General features: G+C 36.3%; 2 protein-coding genes across 2 annotated transcripts in view; one reads left to right on the forward strand and one right to left on the reverse strand.

Annotated features, from left to right (window-relative positions):
* Window positions 1-6,160: 6,160 nt before the first annotated feature.
* Window positions 6,161-6,649, forward strand: ATOH7 (atonal bHLH transcription factor 7). The gene has a single exon (XM_067299592.1). It carries the CDS (start codon window positions 6,161-6,163, stop codon window positions 6,647-6,649), a length of 489 nt encoding a protein of 162 aa, XP_067155693.1.
* Window positions 6,650-17,041: 10,392 nt separating this feature from the next.
* Window positions 17,042-18,322, reverse strand: part of MYPN (myopalladin) — a 49,849-nt gene continuing 48,568 nt past the window's right edge. The window contains exon 19 of the mRNA XM_013945628.2: window positions 17,042-17,211. Within this exon, the coding sequence (XP_013801082.2) occupies window positions 17,042-17,211 (170 nt within the window). The remainder of the gene's footprint in view (window positions 17,212-18,322) is intronic.

Raw genomic sequence — 18,322 nt, forward strand, 5'->3', positions numbered from 1 at the left:
CTGAACCCAAGAGTCCTGAGACTATACATTCCTCCTCTGTGAGGAAATACGGTCGAATCAGCTGGTGAAATATGTCCCAACCACCTACTTCATCTTTCCAGTCCTGAAGTACCTTGTGTATGAAAAGATAATAATTTACCATTTGGGCTACTAGTTACTCTTTTGGAGGTTTTTCAGAACAGGTTAGAAGAACATCTGTCAGCGATGATAATAGTAGAGTAGTTTGTGTCTTGAGGCAGGAGGGTAGACTTGATGTCCTCTCAAGGCTCTTTCCCTCATCTGTTTCTCAGTGTATAGTGTGAATAATGCTCTGTTATAAAGTCAGGCTCTATAGTAAAGGAAGCTCTTGTCTGGAAGACTCCTGCCTCATTGAAATTGAAAAGATAGGAAAAGAAAAGATGGTTAAAGAAGCAGAACAACATCCTAAAGAGCTGGATTCTATTCTTGCACATGCGCCGGTGCCTGTGTAATGCTAAGCAAGTTGCTTTATTTTTTCTGAAGTGATTGCTGAAGGCATGTTTATACTGCCTGGTGCTACTGAAGCTAGTGCTGAACAAGTTAATTCATGGTTGGAAGATGAATGGAGTCTCAGCGTTCTGCCCAGCCTAGTTAGCTCATAGAGCAAAACTTACACGGCGGTACCGCTTCCTGTATCCAAGCTTTCTTGTACAAAGCTAGCTGAACTGGGAACGAAAACTCCTTTGTGCCAGATAGATGCTTCTCCTTTGCGTAGTTCCTATGGGCTCCCTTTGTGGAAAACTTCAGGCCAGCTTTTGCAGATTGCTGAACACTCACAGGTGGAACTGACATTGATAGATACTTTATTTTAAGCACACCAAAAGCTGTATGATGCCAAGCACTCAGAAAATGCCCCAGCTTTGTAATGATCTATGTCAAAGCTCTTTTTGCTGTCTTAGGTAGTGCAAAGGGTTGCAATATGATTCTAAGTAAATGGAAACATTTTTCTTTTTATGAACTGTAACGTATATATGTATGTGTATATATATGTAATAGTAATCACATTCAACACATAATATAGGTGAGAAACATTTTAAAGGTTCAAAACAAGTTCTTCTAGTACTATGACAAAATGAGCTCTTTCTCATTATTCCTCTTTTCAGGTGGTTTTAAATCTGTTGTAGAAGCATGCTTTAAAACAAAGTTACATTGCAAGATTGTTCTGTGCAGGATTACTGAGGAAAGTTATGCTTTATGAGTCTCACCTGGGGGAAAGCTACTTGAGAAAGATCATATGGAACAAAAATGGGGTGACTGGCAGGGAGAAAGTGATAAACTGAGAAGAAGGAATAGTGAGAGGGTAGTATAGCAAGTAGGCCCTTAAGTGTGGTTGGGAGACTTCTGCTTGCTGAACTGTTAGAAAGAAAAGCTTACCCCAGAGAGCCTTTAGGGCAAATGAAATGTTGTAAGGCCTCCATAGAACAAGGTCTTCAGTATGAGGTTCGGAGGCACTAGACAAAATTATTGTATACTCATTTTACTGCTGTAAATAGCTATTCAACTTCCTGTAAGAGTTAGTGTCTAAATTTCTCTTCAATTTAGGAAACAGCATTCACTTGTGAATTGTTCTGTTTGCTAATTGTCCTATACCTGTGATAGATTTACAACAATGTAAGTAACCAAGGAAGAAAAATACATTATTCCCCACAGCACACCTTTCTAGTCTGTCTCATGAGCTGAGTCAAATATTACTAGAGATTGGGCCCTTAAGGACAGTCATATTTTGGTAGTTACCCACCTGCTATTAATTAAGCAGCATACGGTATGCCAGGCTTTCAGCTCTGCTCAGTGTAAACTACCTTTGAGGCTCCCACAGTGGTGAGAAGTCTTGATGAGGTTTTTGGAAAGGATCTACCTAAGAGGAAGTAGAAAGTGAGTCCTGCCTAGGAGGAAGAGGTAAGATGCTTGCTTTGATATATTGCTCATGTGTGTTATTTTTAGTATAACTAGAGGAGAGAGGATGTTGAGGAATTAGACTTTAACCAGAAATGTTACTTTCCTGTCACTTGCTTTTAGAATTAGTGCTTAGCCCCAGTCATTCCACTACAAAAGTAATTAGACTGTATTTTCCATAGTAATACATACAGGTGGGAAGGTATTGAGATCCTTCTAATGGATGTTGGGATAATCAGCATGTGAGTTATTAACTTGGATATCTAGCAGATATTTTTAAAATATTTTTTATATGAAGTTGTAAAACCTGAAGCTAGTTCATTTCTTTAATTAACTGAAACTATCTCTCATTTTCCTAATATTAGTGGTGTCTCAGAGATGATGTAATAATTTGGCTTATGACTGAAAAAGCATTCTTACCTGTCTCTCTTGTTTTTCTCAGAGAAAAACATAATATTTTGATTAAAGATATCACTTTAGCATTGAAATGTAAATCAAAAATAACACTGCTGGGGTCATGGAGTAGCTCTGAATTTGTACCTGCATAACTAGAGGAAAGATTGAAATCTGAGCAATTGAATAGACATAGAACTTCCTTCTGGTAATTATAATGTTTCTTCTGCCTTGAAATTATATTTTGACATAATAAAATAAGAGTAAGAGGGAAATTCTTAAGAAATGACTGATCTGCAATAAAGATGAGGTAAGTATAAGTTCAGGTCTTAAAAAAAATTTAGCACCGTAGCAGTATGTCACAGCAGCATATATTAATACTCCTTGGAAAATTAATGTCATAAAAATCTTGAGAAGCTTTTGAAAATTTATTTCAAATGATAAAACGTTGAAGAAATGATTAAAAATAAATGGAGGAGGAAATAAGATTACATAAGCAGTACCTGAGGCAAGCTGAAATATTGGGGAAATCAAACCAGGTGAAGGAAATCTGGGAAAATTTCAGAGATATCCTTTCTATTATTGACTGAGCAACAAAGCAGTTCATTTTCTAGTTTGAGATAACTCAACTTCATATGACTAGGGGGCTATGCAAATGAACTTAATTTATTGCTATGGATAAGACCTTAATATTCCCTTTTCTGTGGAAGAATCAGACAGCTTTTCCAGATAAGAGTTAAGTGATTTTTTTTTTCTTGCACACATCATCAAACATGAAGAATTGTTTGCCCAAATAGTAAATGTGTTTATTTACCAAAAAGCAGAAGCTTAAAAAAAAAAGAAGTCATACAAAGAACAGGCATTTTGTTCTGCCAAGTAACAATTTTTACCCTGACCTATAAGCTATAAAATCTTGTTATTAATCCAGACAGATTTTGACCATTATCTTGTGATATGATAGTAGATCATTTCAGGTGCGGTTACTGCTTGTGCAGTAAGAGGTCTAAAATCTTAGCCTCTCTCTTGAGATTATATCAATGTATTACTCAAAGCATGATAATGATGATGAATCGATCAGGATGGGGGAAGATTAAAAGCATTGTCATGTGCTATCTTACTATTCATTAGTGGAGTCAAATATAAAGTTCTTGGGAGCTGTGATTTTCAGTATACTTGAAGTTTTCATTATAATTCATACTGGCATAACACATTAAGTTAGAAAGGAAAACTGCTGATGAATGAAAAAATATGGAATTGTACCATATGATATTTTAAAGGGGCACTTTTCATATTCTGGTTTAAAATTGACAGTGCTGTTTTAACATTAAGAGTGATTAATTATCTGAATTGAGTAATTACTCTCTCATGAGAATGTGATTCTATGCATGATATTTATTAACTTATGAAACACCTTTAATTTTAGTGTTCTCTTTTACATTAAAAACCCCTTGAGATTCATTTTAAGAGAGCACATACTTAACTAATGCTTTTACTTGGGCATAATAAGCTGTAACACTAAAATATGTTCTAACAATAGCATGAAGATCACAGGTGTGTATATATATATTTTTTTTTCTCTGCTGCACATGCGGTGCTTCCCATGAAGTATCTTCAGAAACAAATGTCTCTAAAGTTCTAATTGCTGATCCTTCTGTGAAAGACATATGGTGATGTGGTTTTCTGAAAGGTGCTGTTTCAGCGCTCTCACACACAAAAATAATCTGAAATTGTCATTAAGAAAGTAACATTTTCATGTAGGGTAGTAGTTCTTTATGTTTGGGAGAACAGGTCAGTGTACACAGATAAGAATGTTGAACACTATAATGAAATGTGGTGAAGTTATACTTTAAAAATTGAAGATGTGGCATACATTTTGATAATGGAATAATGTAGACTCCCTACCCCAACTATCATCGCTGTTCAAGACCATTAGGATTCAGAATATTAAGAGCAGAGCAACTGGGCGTGACAGCCTACATTCAACATCTGTCATACAGGGGGGTCCATTAGTGTTCAATTGCATCCTATTGTTTTTGGATTATTCAGCCTCCTTTCATTGTCATTGCTTCTGCTAAGGATTAATCAGCTGTTTACAACTAGACCAAGTTTTGGGGTCATAATGAAAACAATTGAGCTATAGTTCTAAATAAATATGCAGTATTCAGTCCCTAGTGAAAAAAATTACTAATTTATGAATGCTGGTAACAATTTAATTAAGTTTGAAATCAATACAGATAATAAATCATTGTGTGGCAGATTTTTTTTTAACCTTTTGCATATCTCGTAAAATAATCATATGATGTTTCCTTTATGTAGACAACAGTCTTTACTCATACGAGTACAGTGGAACAAGGATGTTCTGATTATGTTAGGTGTGTGTCTGGCGGCTTCTCTGTCATTACAAGTGGTAGCAGAAATGATCTCTTATTGCCAGCAAGCAGATTTCTTTTAATGTTTAACTTGATCTTGTTTTCACATCCTCTTTTATTCTCTTTATTTATTTAGGGATATTCCTAGGAAGAAACATTTTATATTTAATTTTACATAGATATATATACTCTACATGTAAACATTTTCACACATAGTGTATTTAAAAATGGGCAGTTTTAAGACTATTTGTATACATATAGATTCTAATGTGTGTCTATAGCACAGCCTCTTCAAGTAATTTTACAATTATTTTGTTAGATAAATCTACAGCTACGTTTTTACTGTTCAAATATATTTCAAATTATTTTCATAACATTGGATTTTACTGACATGTAAACATATAATCCCCCTTTTTTTCTCAAGCCACTACTCTCTGCAATATCATAAATATTTTATACAGCATTAAAATTGTGAGTCCTAAAAGATTTCTAGTGATACTACTCGTTTCAGTATTATATAGTCTGAAACAGTAGTGTGCTCTGCCATATAGTGTTAAGCTAATTCTCTTCTGTTTCATTATAACAGTTATTTCTTCTACCCCTAATACTATCTAACCAGGATATTCAGATTTTTAGTATAAAAATACTACAGTGCACAGAGGTTTTTTTTTTTCTTTTTTTTTCCTGAGTTGCAACAGATTACCCATTGAAAGGATCTTTTGCTTAACTCCCTGAGTCTTGTGGGGCCAGGCAGACACTACTCCAGATGGCAAGTTGTTAGGGCTGGACAGAATGGCTTTGGAAGACTTCTCAACAGATGAAGGCTGTAATGTTCAGTTTTTACTGTTCTTTTTTTTTCGCCCCCCCCCCGTCGTTCCCAGGGTGGGAAGGTACTGGGATGGAAGCAAAGTGCCACCCGCCCACCTGCTACCACCTGTTTAGCTTCTGCGGCTCCTATAAAGCCTCTTCTTGTCTGTAAGACACAATCATTGCTTGCCAGCAGGAGTCAAGAAAGGAGAGATCTTTCTTTCTGTTGCAAAGTTACATCTTTGGATCGCAACAGTTTATCATTTCAAAACACTTTCTCCTGAACTGAATCAGAACTTCTTTCATTTGAAATAGCCATTGGAATTGATGTGTTTTTAATCCATTAAGATCTTTTTTGGATTAAATGGACCCTTTTTCTTCAGGAATTGACATTTTGAGAATGGAAACTTCATTGTTTTCTATCTCTTTGAGGTTAAAGAAACAAAAAGAATGAAAGCATCGGACATTGCAAACTGTTTATTCTTTTGTTAAACAATAAGAAGCAATTTTCAGACAATTCCAGAAGAGCATACCTTTTTTTTTCCTTTTTTTTTCTGCAAGATGCTATGAAAATATTCCTGTCTGATATCTGGAAAGAAATTTGAGAGATACACAGGCTACTCATAGAAGTGCTTTCCTTACCACTTTTTACCTACTTCATTTTAAAAAGTGAAGCGTGCATGCGTGTGTGTGAAACTAAAGCTGCATCAAATATGAAAACCTGTAAATCCAGTCATTTGGATTCAGGTTTAGAATTGGACGTCCAGTGCAGAAGCGGACCGGGCTGTGTAGTGAAATGCAGTTCAGAAAGGATGGAGAATGCTGCAAAGAGAAGACTGGCTGCCAATGCCAGGGAGCGGAGACGGATGCAAGGACTGAACACTGCCTTTGATCGTTTGAGAAAGGTAGTTCCGCAGTGGGGTCAAGATAAAAAACTCTCCAAGTATGAGACCCTTCAGATGGCTTTAAGTTATATCATGGCTCTCACTAGAATACTTGCTGAAGCAGAAAGATACAGTACTGAAAGAGAATGGATTAATCTTCACTGTGAACACTTCCGTCCGGAGAGCTACCACCAATATATGGGACAAAAAATGGCAACCGACAGTGATTCTTATGCACAGAGGCTAATCAGCTATCATCCTGAACACTTTCAGATAGCTAATTAGAATTTATTATAAACTAAATATATTCAGCAGGCCAGATGTGTAATTTAATAATTGGAAAGAATTAACCTTCTTGAATAAGGTAATATTGGCATTATAATAGCTCATTCTTGTTTACATCTTATAGTGTTTTGACAAAATAAATTTTCTTTGAAAACCTTAAATCAATATGCATTTAAGGAGGTTGAATTTATTTGTTTTTACTGACAGAAAACACATACTTTTAATGTCAAATATTTCAGACAATTCCTTCATAGTTCATTTGATTCTTTTATTAAAAAAAAGCATTATTTAATGTGGTGGGTCAGGACAATATTTTACAGATCATGGGCCAACTTGGCCCTTGCTATAACTAGATGGAATAATACCAGCTATGCATTTCATTCCACATACTTTTTTATTTTTATGTCAGCTTTAAGGTTGTATTTTTTGTTTTGTTTTCACATTAATGGCTCCCGGGAAAAAAAGTTTTATAGTGTATTGGAGTTCTAATCCTCAGAGAACCAACTTTCTTAAACTTTGTAAGTTTGACGTATGGGTTCCGGGCAAAGTTGTGTAAGTTTGCTTTGATCCAACTTATGGTATCTCTTGTATGCTCAAAACAGAGCTAATCTCGAGTCATGTACAGAATGTTCTTATTTTAAATGGCTGTAAAAGCAAATGTGATTATATGCTGTAAATAAGAATGCTTGTGTGAAAATAGTCTAAACTTTTAGGTTTTTGTAGGCTTTACTAACAATGTTTGGGTTTTTTAGTTCTTGGTTTTTTAAGTTTTATGTTATCTGGAAACAATAGATTTTGTAAATCAAAAATAAAGTGTTTCTATGAAATGTTGTTACTGAATACCTGAAATTCCTACTCTGGGAATTGCTTATTGGTAGCTTTCCTGCACTGAATGTTGTACTACTTCTGTCACAGTCCTGGCAATTTTATGTGCAAAAAAATCAACAAGCAAATGTTGCTTGCTACTCATTTAGAGTAGGAAATGTGTTTTCTGTACACTCCACAAACAGTCTTAAAAGACAGTGTTTGGTCTACAAAAAAAAAAAGTGAGAAAGCGTTCTTGCAAAGCAGTGGAGTTCAGTTCAGCCCTGCTGGTGCCCTGGATTTTTTGGGTTTTTTTTGTTTCTTTTGCTTGTGGAAGATCAGAGGGATCTGAGTAACAGGCGGAAGAGGAGAGGAGGTTGGAAAAGTAGAAAAGTGAGTAGGAGCAGGACAGCTGGAGAAGCAGATGTGTTTGTAGCAGGCTGTAGAGTCCACGAATTGCAAATGCAGGCGTCTGTTGCGATGGCAGCAAGCTGTGAAGCCAAAGGCCACTTCTGCTGGTGCTGCTGTCGGGCGTTTCCAGAAACAAGCTCCTTGCTAGTCTTAGCTGTGTGGGAGCGGGAGAACAGGAGCTGCTGTCCCAAAACAGCTGTTGGTGGGTTTCCAACAGGGAAGGCTGGCAGGTTCCCTGCTGGCTCCTGCCATAGCTGATATTCTAGAATTCTTCCAAATGAATATCTTTAATAGGAGTTATTTTCAACAATTAAGCAGCCTTCGATGAAAAACAAAAGCACCAATAAAAACTGAGCTGTGTTTTGGGGGAGAGGAGCTCTGCTGCGAGAACGGTTATATACGACAGCCTGACCTTTTTGTCTGTCTTGTCTCAGAACCCATCTTGGCGTTTTGCCCTTAGGCACTGTCCTGCAGACCAGTGCGTTTCCTAAGTCAGGAGTTGCACTGCTCCTGGAACGAAAGCTGCTGGGACAGGCTTTCAGGTCTAGGTTAAACACATATTTTAGAGGCACAAAAGGGGCATTGTATCTTGTGAGCAGCTTTCTTCTTTAAGCGCTGGTATTCTGGCACCTTTTTTAATGTTGCTGTATATTCCAGTCTCTCTAAATGTAGTAATTAATAGAGTTAATAATTAAAATATGGAATACTTATGATTTATATTATCACTTTATTGGCAAATGGAGAGTGTCCTTTGGTTCTATGGATTAAACCTTGGAAGATGAAATCACTCACTGATTTCATTACAGAAGCTTACATAGAACAGAATTAGTTTTTGTCCATCATGTGGTCAAGTTAATGCTGTTTGTTAAACATAGAATTAAGTGTGGTTTTTACTCATCGTTAAGTGAGGAGTTTATGTATGTAATACTGGCCAATACAACCCTTAATTAACTCATGTGCCATCTTACACTAATTCATTAGCTTAAACTTTGGGCATTGTCTTTCTCCTCTTTTGCATTACGGTGGTAGGTTTGTGGGTAGTAGTGTTTTTTTTTTTTTATCCTGAAAGGGGAATATGATACAAGTAAATCACGCTATTATATAACATGCAAAACTTGGCTTAGTGAAAAATAACCTTCTAAATCTTATGTGAAAGAGGTAAGACAATACAAAAGTAGAAGTACCAGATTAATGTGTAAGAACGGTACTGATGCATTTGTGCACTACAGGCATATAATTTAATCTTATGGGACATGGCATTGCCGTTTATCTATATATAATGTACATAAAGTTATATAACATATATGTGTATATGTATGCATATATCTCTTCCAATTTTCTTTCATGCAGCGTTGTAATTCACCATCTACTGCAAATGATGATTGATATAAATTAATAATGGATTAATATACAGTGAATGATTAAATGATAATAAGCTCACATAAGGAAGAGCAAATCAACATAACAAGTTAAAAACTATGGTCATATTACCACAAATTACCAAGAATTGAAAGTGAAGCCCTGGAAGGGGCTTTAGTACAGTGGATGGCTTGTTAACACATTGTGAAATAGTCCATTGCGTCCACCGCTGCTCTTGACCAGTATGGTAAGATTAAAGCCCCCATCCTCTTGGACCTGGTTGTGCTAGGGGGAGTCAAATGTTTCGTTGGTCTGTTCGACTGTGGTGGAATCCGTGAATAATAATTAGTAGGGCAAACATTGTCATTGTGCGGAAGGCTCTGGTTCTTTTCTCCTGGGGGGTGGTGGCTGTGTGCAGTGTTAGGCTGGAAGCTGGAATTTTAATTTACTGTAGCACTGGTGGCAGCAGACTAAGTTCTTTAGCATCTGTATAACTGTCTGTCTGTATGTTATCTATCAAAGCTTTTTGACCTCACTTTTTTTGGCAGTGGGAGGAAGTTTAAACATTAACAATATTTTCTGAAAGCAGTGTGAAGATCAAATATTCTCTGCGCAGGTTTGGACTTTCAGGTTGGACTTCTCAAACTCGGTGACTCTTCGGGAATTCATTGGTTTCTTTGCTTGGCTTTCCTTTACAAATATTTTAGTGACTTTTTTTGAGTTTGATTTTTCACTCCCAAGTGTTTGTTCCCTGTGGACTGTTTAATGCTTTTCAGATAATAGCAGTGACCCTTGTTCTGTACCAGACTATACAGGTATGAGCTTTTGAAACCTCCTCCCCGCAAATTACTTTTGCTTCCAGTGGGGCTTCAAATTAAGTAAAAGCTTAAATGCACAGAGCTTGATGTTTGATCAGGGGCTGAGTTTTAAGAGCTCAGAGATTTTTGTCCCACTGGCGCAGTGCAAAGCTGAGATCCTTCTATCGATAGTATCAGTACACAGAAATTATAGAACCACATTATCGTGAAAACATTAGGATGAGAAATGCTTGTTTCATGGAATATTGGTTGCATGTGTACATGTTTCACTATTGAAATTCAGTGTGAAATTCTAATGAGCTGTTTGTGGGAAATCAGCCTTTATTCTTCTAATAGGTTCAGACTGCGTTCCAGGGTTTTCTCCTTGAAGTAGCTGTAGTTACTCTTTTTCTGTGATTCTTTGAACCCTGTTTTGACAAGGCGATCGCAGTTATTTTGGAACAAAAAGCTGTGGTGACTTTTTGATTGTCGGTGGCTGAAAATGGCAACTAGGGTAGCACGTTTCCAAAATATATGTTAGTAAGGGAAAGCCAGTGGTTTTCTCATGTCTGATTATTTAGGTCATCAGAGGATATATATTAGCATATCTTATAACTGTTATTCATTCCTGTTTTTTAGGCTTCTGTTTCGCCTCTCACTATAAGGTATTTAGGGCAAAGTCTGTTCCATATACACGTACAGGGCAAAGCGCAGTTCTTGACTGGAATTCCTAAATGCTCATGTAATATAAATTATGCGAAGTAAAAATGTTGCTAACCTTACTTGTGGTCTTGTAAAGTCAATGACATTGCAACTTCGTTGCACGGGGAAGGGTAAATATTGTTAGTTTTTTTTTAATATTTAGCCAAGTTTCCTGTACCTTGTTAAGTAGAATTTCCCTGGTGAAATCTGTGTGGAAGTGACTGCCATGATATGATTCAATATGTACAGATTTAAAAATATGATTTTTCAATCAAATCTTTAATTTTCCCAAAATATGTTTCCACCTTAAGATAATGAGTACCTTTACACGTAGGTTTCCAGCTACTTAGGTTAAACAATATGAACACAGTTTTCTGTAATTCAGTAGTGGAATTTATCTAGATTTTTAAAATCCAATAATAATGTACAAAACGGCTACTTTTTTGCTTTAAACAAGTATAACTGTTCTCTATAACATGTTAGTAATGTTAATCATTTTCTCTGATATCTCTATAAAATACCCAGTAAAAACAAATGCAGTGAGAATAAAGAAACAGTTATTCATTGAAGAAACAGTCCAATGTTTCCTCTACACAGATTTGTTGTAACAAACATTGATTTCAGCCATTTCTTGGGCACTTTTTAAAAAATGCTTTGTTTTGTAACTTTTGTTAAACTTCAGGAAAACATTGCTTAAAAATTCAAAGCAAAATCCCTGTATAGTATTTAAATGTATTTTCTACCAAAGAGTACCTTTTAATACTGTGCATACTAATATTTTTCCAATTTGTAGTTCAGTTTTAATTTGTACAGAAATTAGCATGCAAAATATATCTTAACTTATACAGAAATTGCTGAAAATGTCTGCTTATGTAACTGCAAAGAGTAAGGGGGACATATTTGGATAACTTCCTACAGTCTGGGGTGCAGAATCAGTTCTTTCAAAATTCCAGGATGATAGCTTCAGTATTTTTCCATTTCTTTACAAATCTGTATGTCACGTGCCTACTAAAGGATTATATGATCCTAAAGGATGGGCAGTTTCTGAACAGAATTTTCCATTGATTGAAATGAAGAATTCCACTTAAATTCAAAACACATGTGGCCCAAGTTTTCTTTTTATTATGCAATAAAAGGTTCTTTATAGTGGATTTGAAGTCTAAGGGCATTAATAAAGGAGTTTGATGCTGCTCAGCAGAAGGGATAAAACATGTAGGAGCTGCTTTAGCTCATGGAGCAATAGCTGAGCTAAAATAGCTTTAAGAACATTGCCTTTCACCTAGCAGTCACAGAAGTGCATAAAAATCAAGGCGTGTAGGAATAGAGAAACATGGTAAATTGGGAAAGCAAAACCAGTACCAGCAAATGTAATGGGGACACATAATTCCCCCCTGCCCCATTCCCTTCTAAATAAGGGCTACAACATTCAGCTTCCTTTGAGTGTTGGTTTTACATCTGCCACTCATTTAAAAAATTATTCTGTAGTCTAATAATGACCCCTTTTACAAGGAATGTGCTGAATCATTTAAGTTGAAAACACATAAGGAGAAGAGCAAAATACAGTGTGGTTTGTGTGTTTGGCCCTCATTCAGTTTTCACTCGTCCAGAACTGGATGTACAGGTGAGGGCTGAAAAAATAAGTCACCTGTAACAGGCCTCCAGTGCCCTCCTGCACAGAGAAAGTCCAAGGCGCTTTGGTCTAAACCCAGTAAAGTGATATGCGGGGGGAGTTGTGTGTGGACTGGGCAACCAGCGTGATGGACGCATCCTGCATGAATTTTTGAGACACAGTGCAGTTCAGCTACTGCAGTCTGTAGGTAGCAGTACATACCTAGATAGGCTTTGGGGATTCATTCTCCAAGATGTTGAGAATTTGGCGGATCTCCTGACCTTCAAGCATGCAAACTGTTCTAAAGAATCCTTGACTCCTTTTCTGGTACCCCTGAGAAAACCTGTTCTTTCAGACTTTGATGGAGGGGCTGAGGTTGTCAGAAAAAGAGTACATAATTTAAAACTGGGGCAGAATGGGTATTAAGAATTGTCCCCAGTTAAAATGTTTAATGAATTTATGTTTAAAAAAACATCCCAACTGTATTTCACAACTATCTACTAGAAGCATGGCTTGTATATATCTGACATGATAGTATTTTAGGATTTTCTTCTACATGATCTAAGGTCTGATTCTATTAATTTCATCAGCTGTCAAAGCCAAGTTCTGAAGAAACCTCTGGTCTTGCTGCACACTTTCACAATTGTTTGAAGACAGGTCAAGGACACACTCTTGTATGCAACTCAGAAGCATTTATTTAGTTTAGGTGAGATGAAGGGAAAATACATCATTGAACAGTCAGGTGCTTGTTTTTTTCCTTTCATATGCACTTAAAATTTACTTTAAAACTGCCATTAATGTTTTCCTCCCATTGAGAATGACTTTGGATCAAAAAATAAAAAATACTGACTTTAATCAAATAATATTACAAAATAGAATTTTAAGGCTCCAAGTGAACTTCTTTATATTGGAAATAGTAAGGCAATTAACAATGAATCACTTCTCCAGTATTTAATATTTAGAATATTTCATTATGTCTTGCTAATCATTTATATGAAATCATTTTCCAGAAACTAATGAGTTTAAACCTTGTAGCATTAAGAACACAGTTCTTAAATTCTCATTCCAGATTTGTTCTTTGCAGTATCTATTGTTACTGTTAATGGTTACAATTGGCAACTGTTTACATACTAAGATAAAGACTGCAGATTTGGCTTTTTGTATGAGGTGTGTGCTCTCATCTGCTCTTCACATGAGCATCTGTGCGGCGTTCAGAAGGTGTGCTCCACCTTCCCTGTGGAAGCAAAGGAACTCAGTCCAGCTGCGTTAGGCAAGAAGTCCAGTGGTGTCAATGCAAGCTGCTATATGATGCTGCTGAGGGCTGGGCCTGCATCAAGCTGAGCCAAACATTTTAAAGCAAAGGTGTAATGCCTTTGCTTTCTAGAATTGCAACACAAAAGTTGTCATTTTCCCTATTTCTTGAAATAAACTGTGCCTCTGTTATGTCACATACAAAACCATGACTAGGAGGAAACAGGGAACTTCTGAATCAGAAAACATCCAGTTAGTGAGTCTTTTTCCACAAAGTCTTATTTGTGACAAGAGCGCATAAGTACTACTAATTAATAGCATTTAGATCCATTCGTGTAAGCTTCTTTTACATATTCATTTTATAGGCTCAGTGTATGCAGAGCAGAAATGTTCTGTAGCAGTTAACAAGAACAAAAATTAACAATGACTACAGACCGTTTAGGATCAGATTCTGCTTTTGTTTGTATCGGCTGCACTCCAAGTAATTCCATTGACTTCTGCGTTGTGTAGGGAGGTGTAACAGGTAAAGTTCTCATCCTTTTGCTAGTAAATACAGTGAAGAGACACTTTCTCTTAGTGAAACTTCTGGGGCCTCTTCTTGAATGACTAAAGATTACTCCTTCTTATACAGATTTTTGGGAAAAGTCTTTCACCGGTAGCTTTTTTTCTTTCCCATTTCCAAAGAACTGAACATACTTTTTTTTTTTTAATGTTGTACCACTTAACTATCAGCTTGTCTATCGAGGTTTATAATGATGTAAGTCTGGAGACATTCCACTGAAATCACTGGGAAAAGGATGAAGAGATACGGTTTGCATGTTTCCTTTACGCACTTTGTGTTGTAATGTATACCGAGTTCCTTGGGCATGCTGTCTGATGTTGTAAAATGTGAGAACCACTACTGCTGTCAGCAATACTAACAAGTATGATTCCAGCACTGGTAACCTGATATTTGCTAATAGTAAACATACTGCTAATCCTGTATTCTAAACTTTGTAAAGAACTTGGGTAACATGATTACTTTCAGAGCTACAGTTGCTTGTTAAAGCATGAGTTAACCCAATCAAAAAGGAAAAGTTTGTGCTTGCTTGATTTCTTTAGTTTGTACATCTCCATAGGGTATTCAGACAGGCAGTGGAAGGTAGAATAATTTAGAAAGTGGAGACTAATTTAAGTCAGAAGGAACCTGAGGAGGTCACCTGGTCCAACCCTCAACGCAAAGCTGGGCTAGAGGGCTAACACAGCATGCTAAGCAGGACAATAGCTTACCTAAGCCTATGCTAGGTATAAAGCCTGATGACTGATATACAACTTTGAATACTTTGGATCAAAATCTACTTTTCATTTCTGGCATGAAGTAATGGGACAGGGCTGTAGATGGGAGCTGAATTTGATCTTTTCTGTCGTAATTTTCTCTCTTCCCATTTCCCAGTGGTGGTGGATTAAATATGCAATGTCCAATAACTCTCCTCTGGATTACTTACCCAAGAATAGTCACTAGCATGGGAAACTGAATTTTGGGCTGCCCAACTCTGACTCACTTTGGGTTTGGTTTTAGAATCCCTAGGCCATCCTGAAAACAATTGAAGAGAAGAGGAGCAGCAGGTTCTCTGTTCGGGAAATCAGACAGACCCACAGTGTGTCTCAGATTGGGTGCCCAATAATTGAGTCACCTGAATCAATGGATCGCTTTTAGGAGCTATTAGTTCTGTTTTGTTTGCTGGGGAAGAGGTACAATATGGGCAACAAATGGTATTTCTGCTTTCCCACTTCAATACCTGGACTTTCTTGTCTCTCAGGATAAGAATGTATTTTAGCTTCCTGGTCTGTTCAGGCTGGAGTGAATTACCTGAGATTTCTAACAAAGACATAAAAATTGTAATGGTGGTTTTGTGTTATGATCCCCACTCAGATAGGAAGTGGAACAGTACTACAAATTCACTTCCTCTGAACCCTTAGAGAGCCAACAGGTAGTGACAACATAAGTTGGTTTTGTACGAAACCCAAGGGTGAGAGGCTATCTCAGTCTCTGGCTGTATCCGGTATTCTTTTGCTCTTAAGATAACTCAGTATTGTTCTCTTTGCATTTGCAATGTTTTTCAGTTACATTTTTAACTTTGAAAAATCCAAATAGGATCTAAAAATGAAGTATCTGTTAATGTCTTTTTTCATCTCTGTGACTCTGATCAGGACTTTGTTGCATTCTGTAATCATGTTTAAAGCGATAAAAAAGAACTGCTTGAAAACAAAGTCCAAATAAGAGCTATAGCAAGAATTTAAAGATCATCTGTATGTTCACAGATTCTGAGTGCTGGGAGGTGTTCGTACAACTGCATAGATGCTAAATATATTTAAATCAATTATGAAGTGTCATTGCTTAACACCCTCTGTTACACCCTTCTGCACATAACTGTTTCTTAGATTTATAGCCTTTTTATTGTATTAATGGAATTCTATCTGTTTTAATAGTAAAAAACAGACTTGCAATCGTTTCCTAAATGATAATGAAATTATTTAATTCTACCAGATCATAATTTCTTTTCATTTAGTTCAAAAATGAGCTAGATGGTAGATGCACTTTTTCTTTTAGACATGTTAAAAATTAGGAAAAGGGGATTGATATTTAAAAACCCTGAAATTACAAGCTTGATATCATCTGTATTTAAAGGCAGAGAATCGCTATCATTGTATTGAAAAAAATATGAAGCACATTTGGAAAATAATAGTTTCAGCTATGGGCTCTACAGAACGTGCTTCAGACAACAGAAAGTTTAGTTTCCTATGTTAGAGTCCTACACACGTCTTGTGCCTTACTTTATGAATCAATGCACCATGAGTACACGGTTCATGGAGCACACACACACACAAATATAAATATATAGGGTATACAGCTGTACCTACATGAAATGCTATACTTATCTAGCCTTGAATTCAACAAATCTAAGGTTATCTGGCATAGTCATATATAAAAATGAGTTCCATCTTTTCCCTTTTACTTGTGCTTTGTGAATATCAGGCATGTCTTTAGAATTACATTCAAAGTCATGTTGTTTTCCCTCATTCAGGATTAGTATTATTTAATGTCAATGTTTTCACTGGCAGTATTCCAGCTAAACATCATCAATCCTTAACACGGCTTGCTACAGGTACAGTAGCTTTAATTCAAGCAGTAAAAGTGGTATTGGCTTTTAAGTGCTGAAAACTACATCCGTTTACTATGTAATTCTTAGCAAACTACACAGTACTGAATTTATTGCACAACACTCCATACCACAATCATCCTGCAGTAAAATACTACGCAAAAGTCTTGTATATGTTACATGCAACAGTTGCAGCAGCATTACACTTATTACAAACAAGTTGCTTGTAAACCTTGAGTATCTTGACTTGTACCTCTTTATTTTTTTCACAGTTCTAGTACATCTGCAGGTATAACTGGAACGACTGTTTGTTTGTATTTCAAAGTTCTTCACTTTCCACTACATTATGAGATGGGGATGAAAACAGCATTGGGCTTTCAGTAGTGGGGAAGGCAGAAAAAATGTCAAGTCCTTGACCAGTAAGGTTTGCATACCGGCTGCTACCAGGTCGGAGCTTTATTGGTTGTGGAATTTGGCGGTGCCACTGAGCTGAAGCAACAGAAACAAAATGGGCACAAAAACCTCTGATTAAGTTAGCAATGACACAACAGAAATCAATACAAGCATCTGTGAAAAGTCACTTCCAATGCCTGGAGAAAACAGAATATTGTTGTTGCCTGTTCTAGGACCTATTCCTTCAAATATTATCATTCACTGAATTTAAATGTTGGGTGTTCTTATTGAAGGTATGGATGGATTTCCAGCCCTGCTCAGTTCAATGCCAGTGTTTCTCTTGACTTCAGTAAGGCCAAGACATAATCATTTAATCTTTGAAGCCTTCTCCAAAACTCTTTGGAGAAGAAACTCAATCAAAAATAGGCATAAATAGCATGAACAGCAATGAACAAACTGGACATGACTCTAGTTTTGTGCTACTCCATTCTCTGGCAGCTTTTAAGATTTTGGGGGTTTTTTTTGGTGTTTGTTTTGTTTTTAGAAGCCACAACTTAGGGAAATATTTAAAACAAATGGTTACAATTTTGGTTACCCTCTACTATTTAAAACTAGTAACAAATGATTCCTAGTTTTGTTAAATATACTGAAATATAATTATATCAATAGTTATAGAATGCAAACACTTATTTAGTGATTTAAAAATAACATGCAATATGTTTCCATGTGAACAAATACTGTTATAATATTGTTATAATATTTAGCTATTATATAATACTTAACAGTTGTCATTCGTGAAACACTTTACAAAGGCAAATGAATATTATCTTAGCCTGTATTTATTCATACAAAAGCTCCAGCTCTGCACCCAAACTTGACAGACATATCTGTCAGCAATTAAAATAAAAAAGCAGAAGTTCAGGCTACAGTACTCTGAGAATAGCTTAATGTGGGAAACCTATAATCTGCACATTAAGCATCAGTAGGAAATCCTTATTATCTTTCTACACCGAATTTTAACTCTGTCTTTCTGGAAATATTTGATAGGTCTGGAAAAAGAGCCTCTTTTTTTCTTGCAATTGTCAGTATGTTTTTATTTAAAGCAATTCTCTGTTTATTGACTGTACTTTTTTTCTTTGCGCTTGGAATTGCAAGTATTGGACCAACCTTTAACCCCCTGCCCCAAAACATTCTAAATAGTACAAAT

Source organism: Apteryx mantelli, chromosome 7 (assembly GCF_036417845.1).
Source record: "Apteryx mantelli isolate bAptMan1 chromosome 7, bAptMan1.hap1, whole genome shotgun sequence".
NCBI classification, from domain to species: Eukaryota; Metazoa; Chordata; class Aves; order Apterygiformes; family Apterygidae; genus Apteryx; species Apteryx mantelli.

Bases quoted from the DNA above. Each gene is read 5' to 3' on its own strand.
- ATOH7 (XM_067299592.1), top strand. From the start codon at position 6,161: ATGCGTGTGTGTGAAACTAAAGCTGCATCAAATATGAAAACCTGTAAA.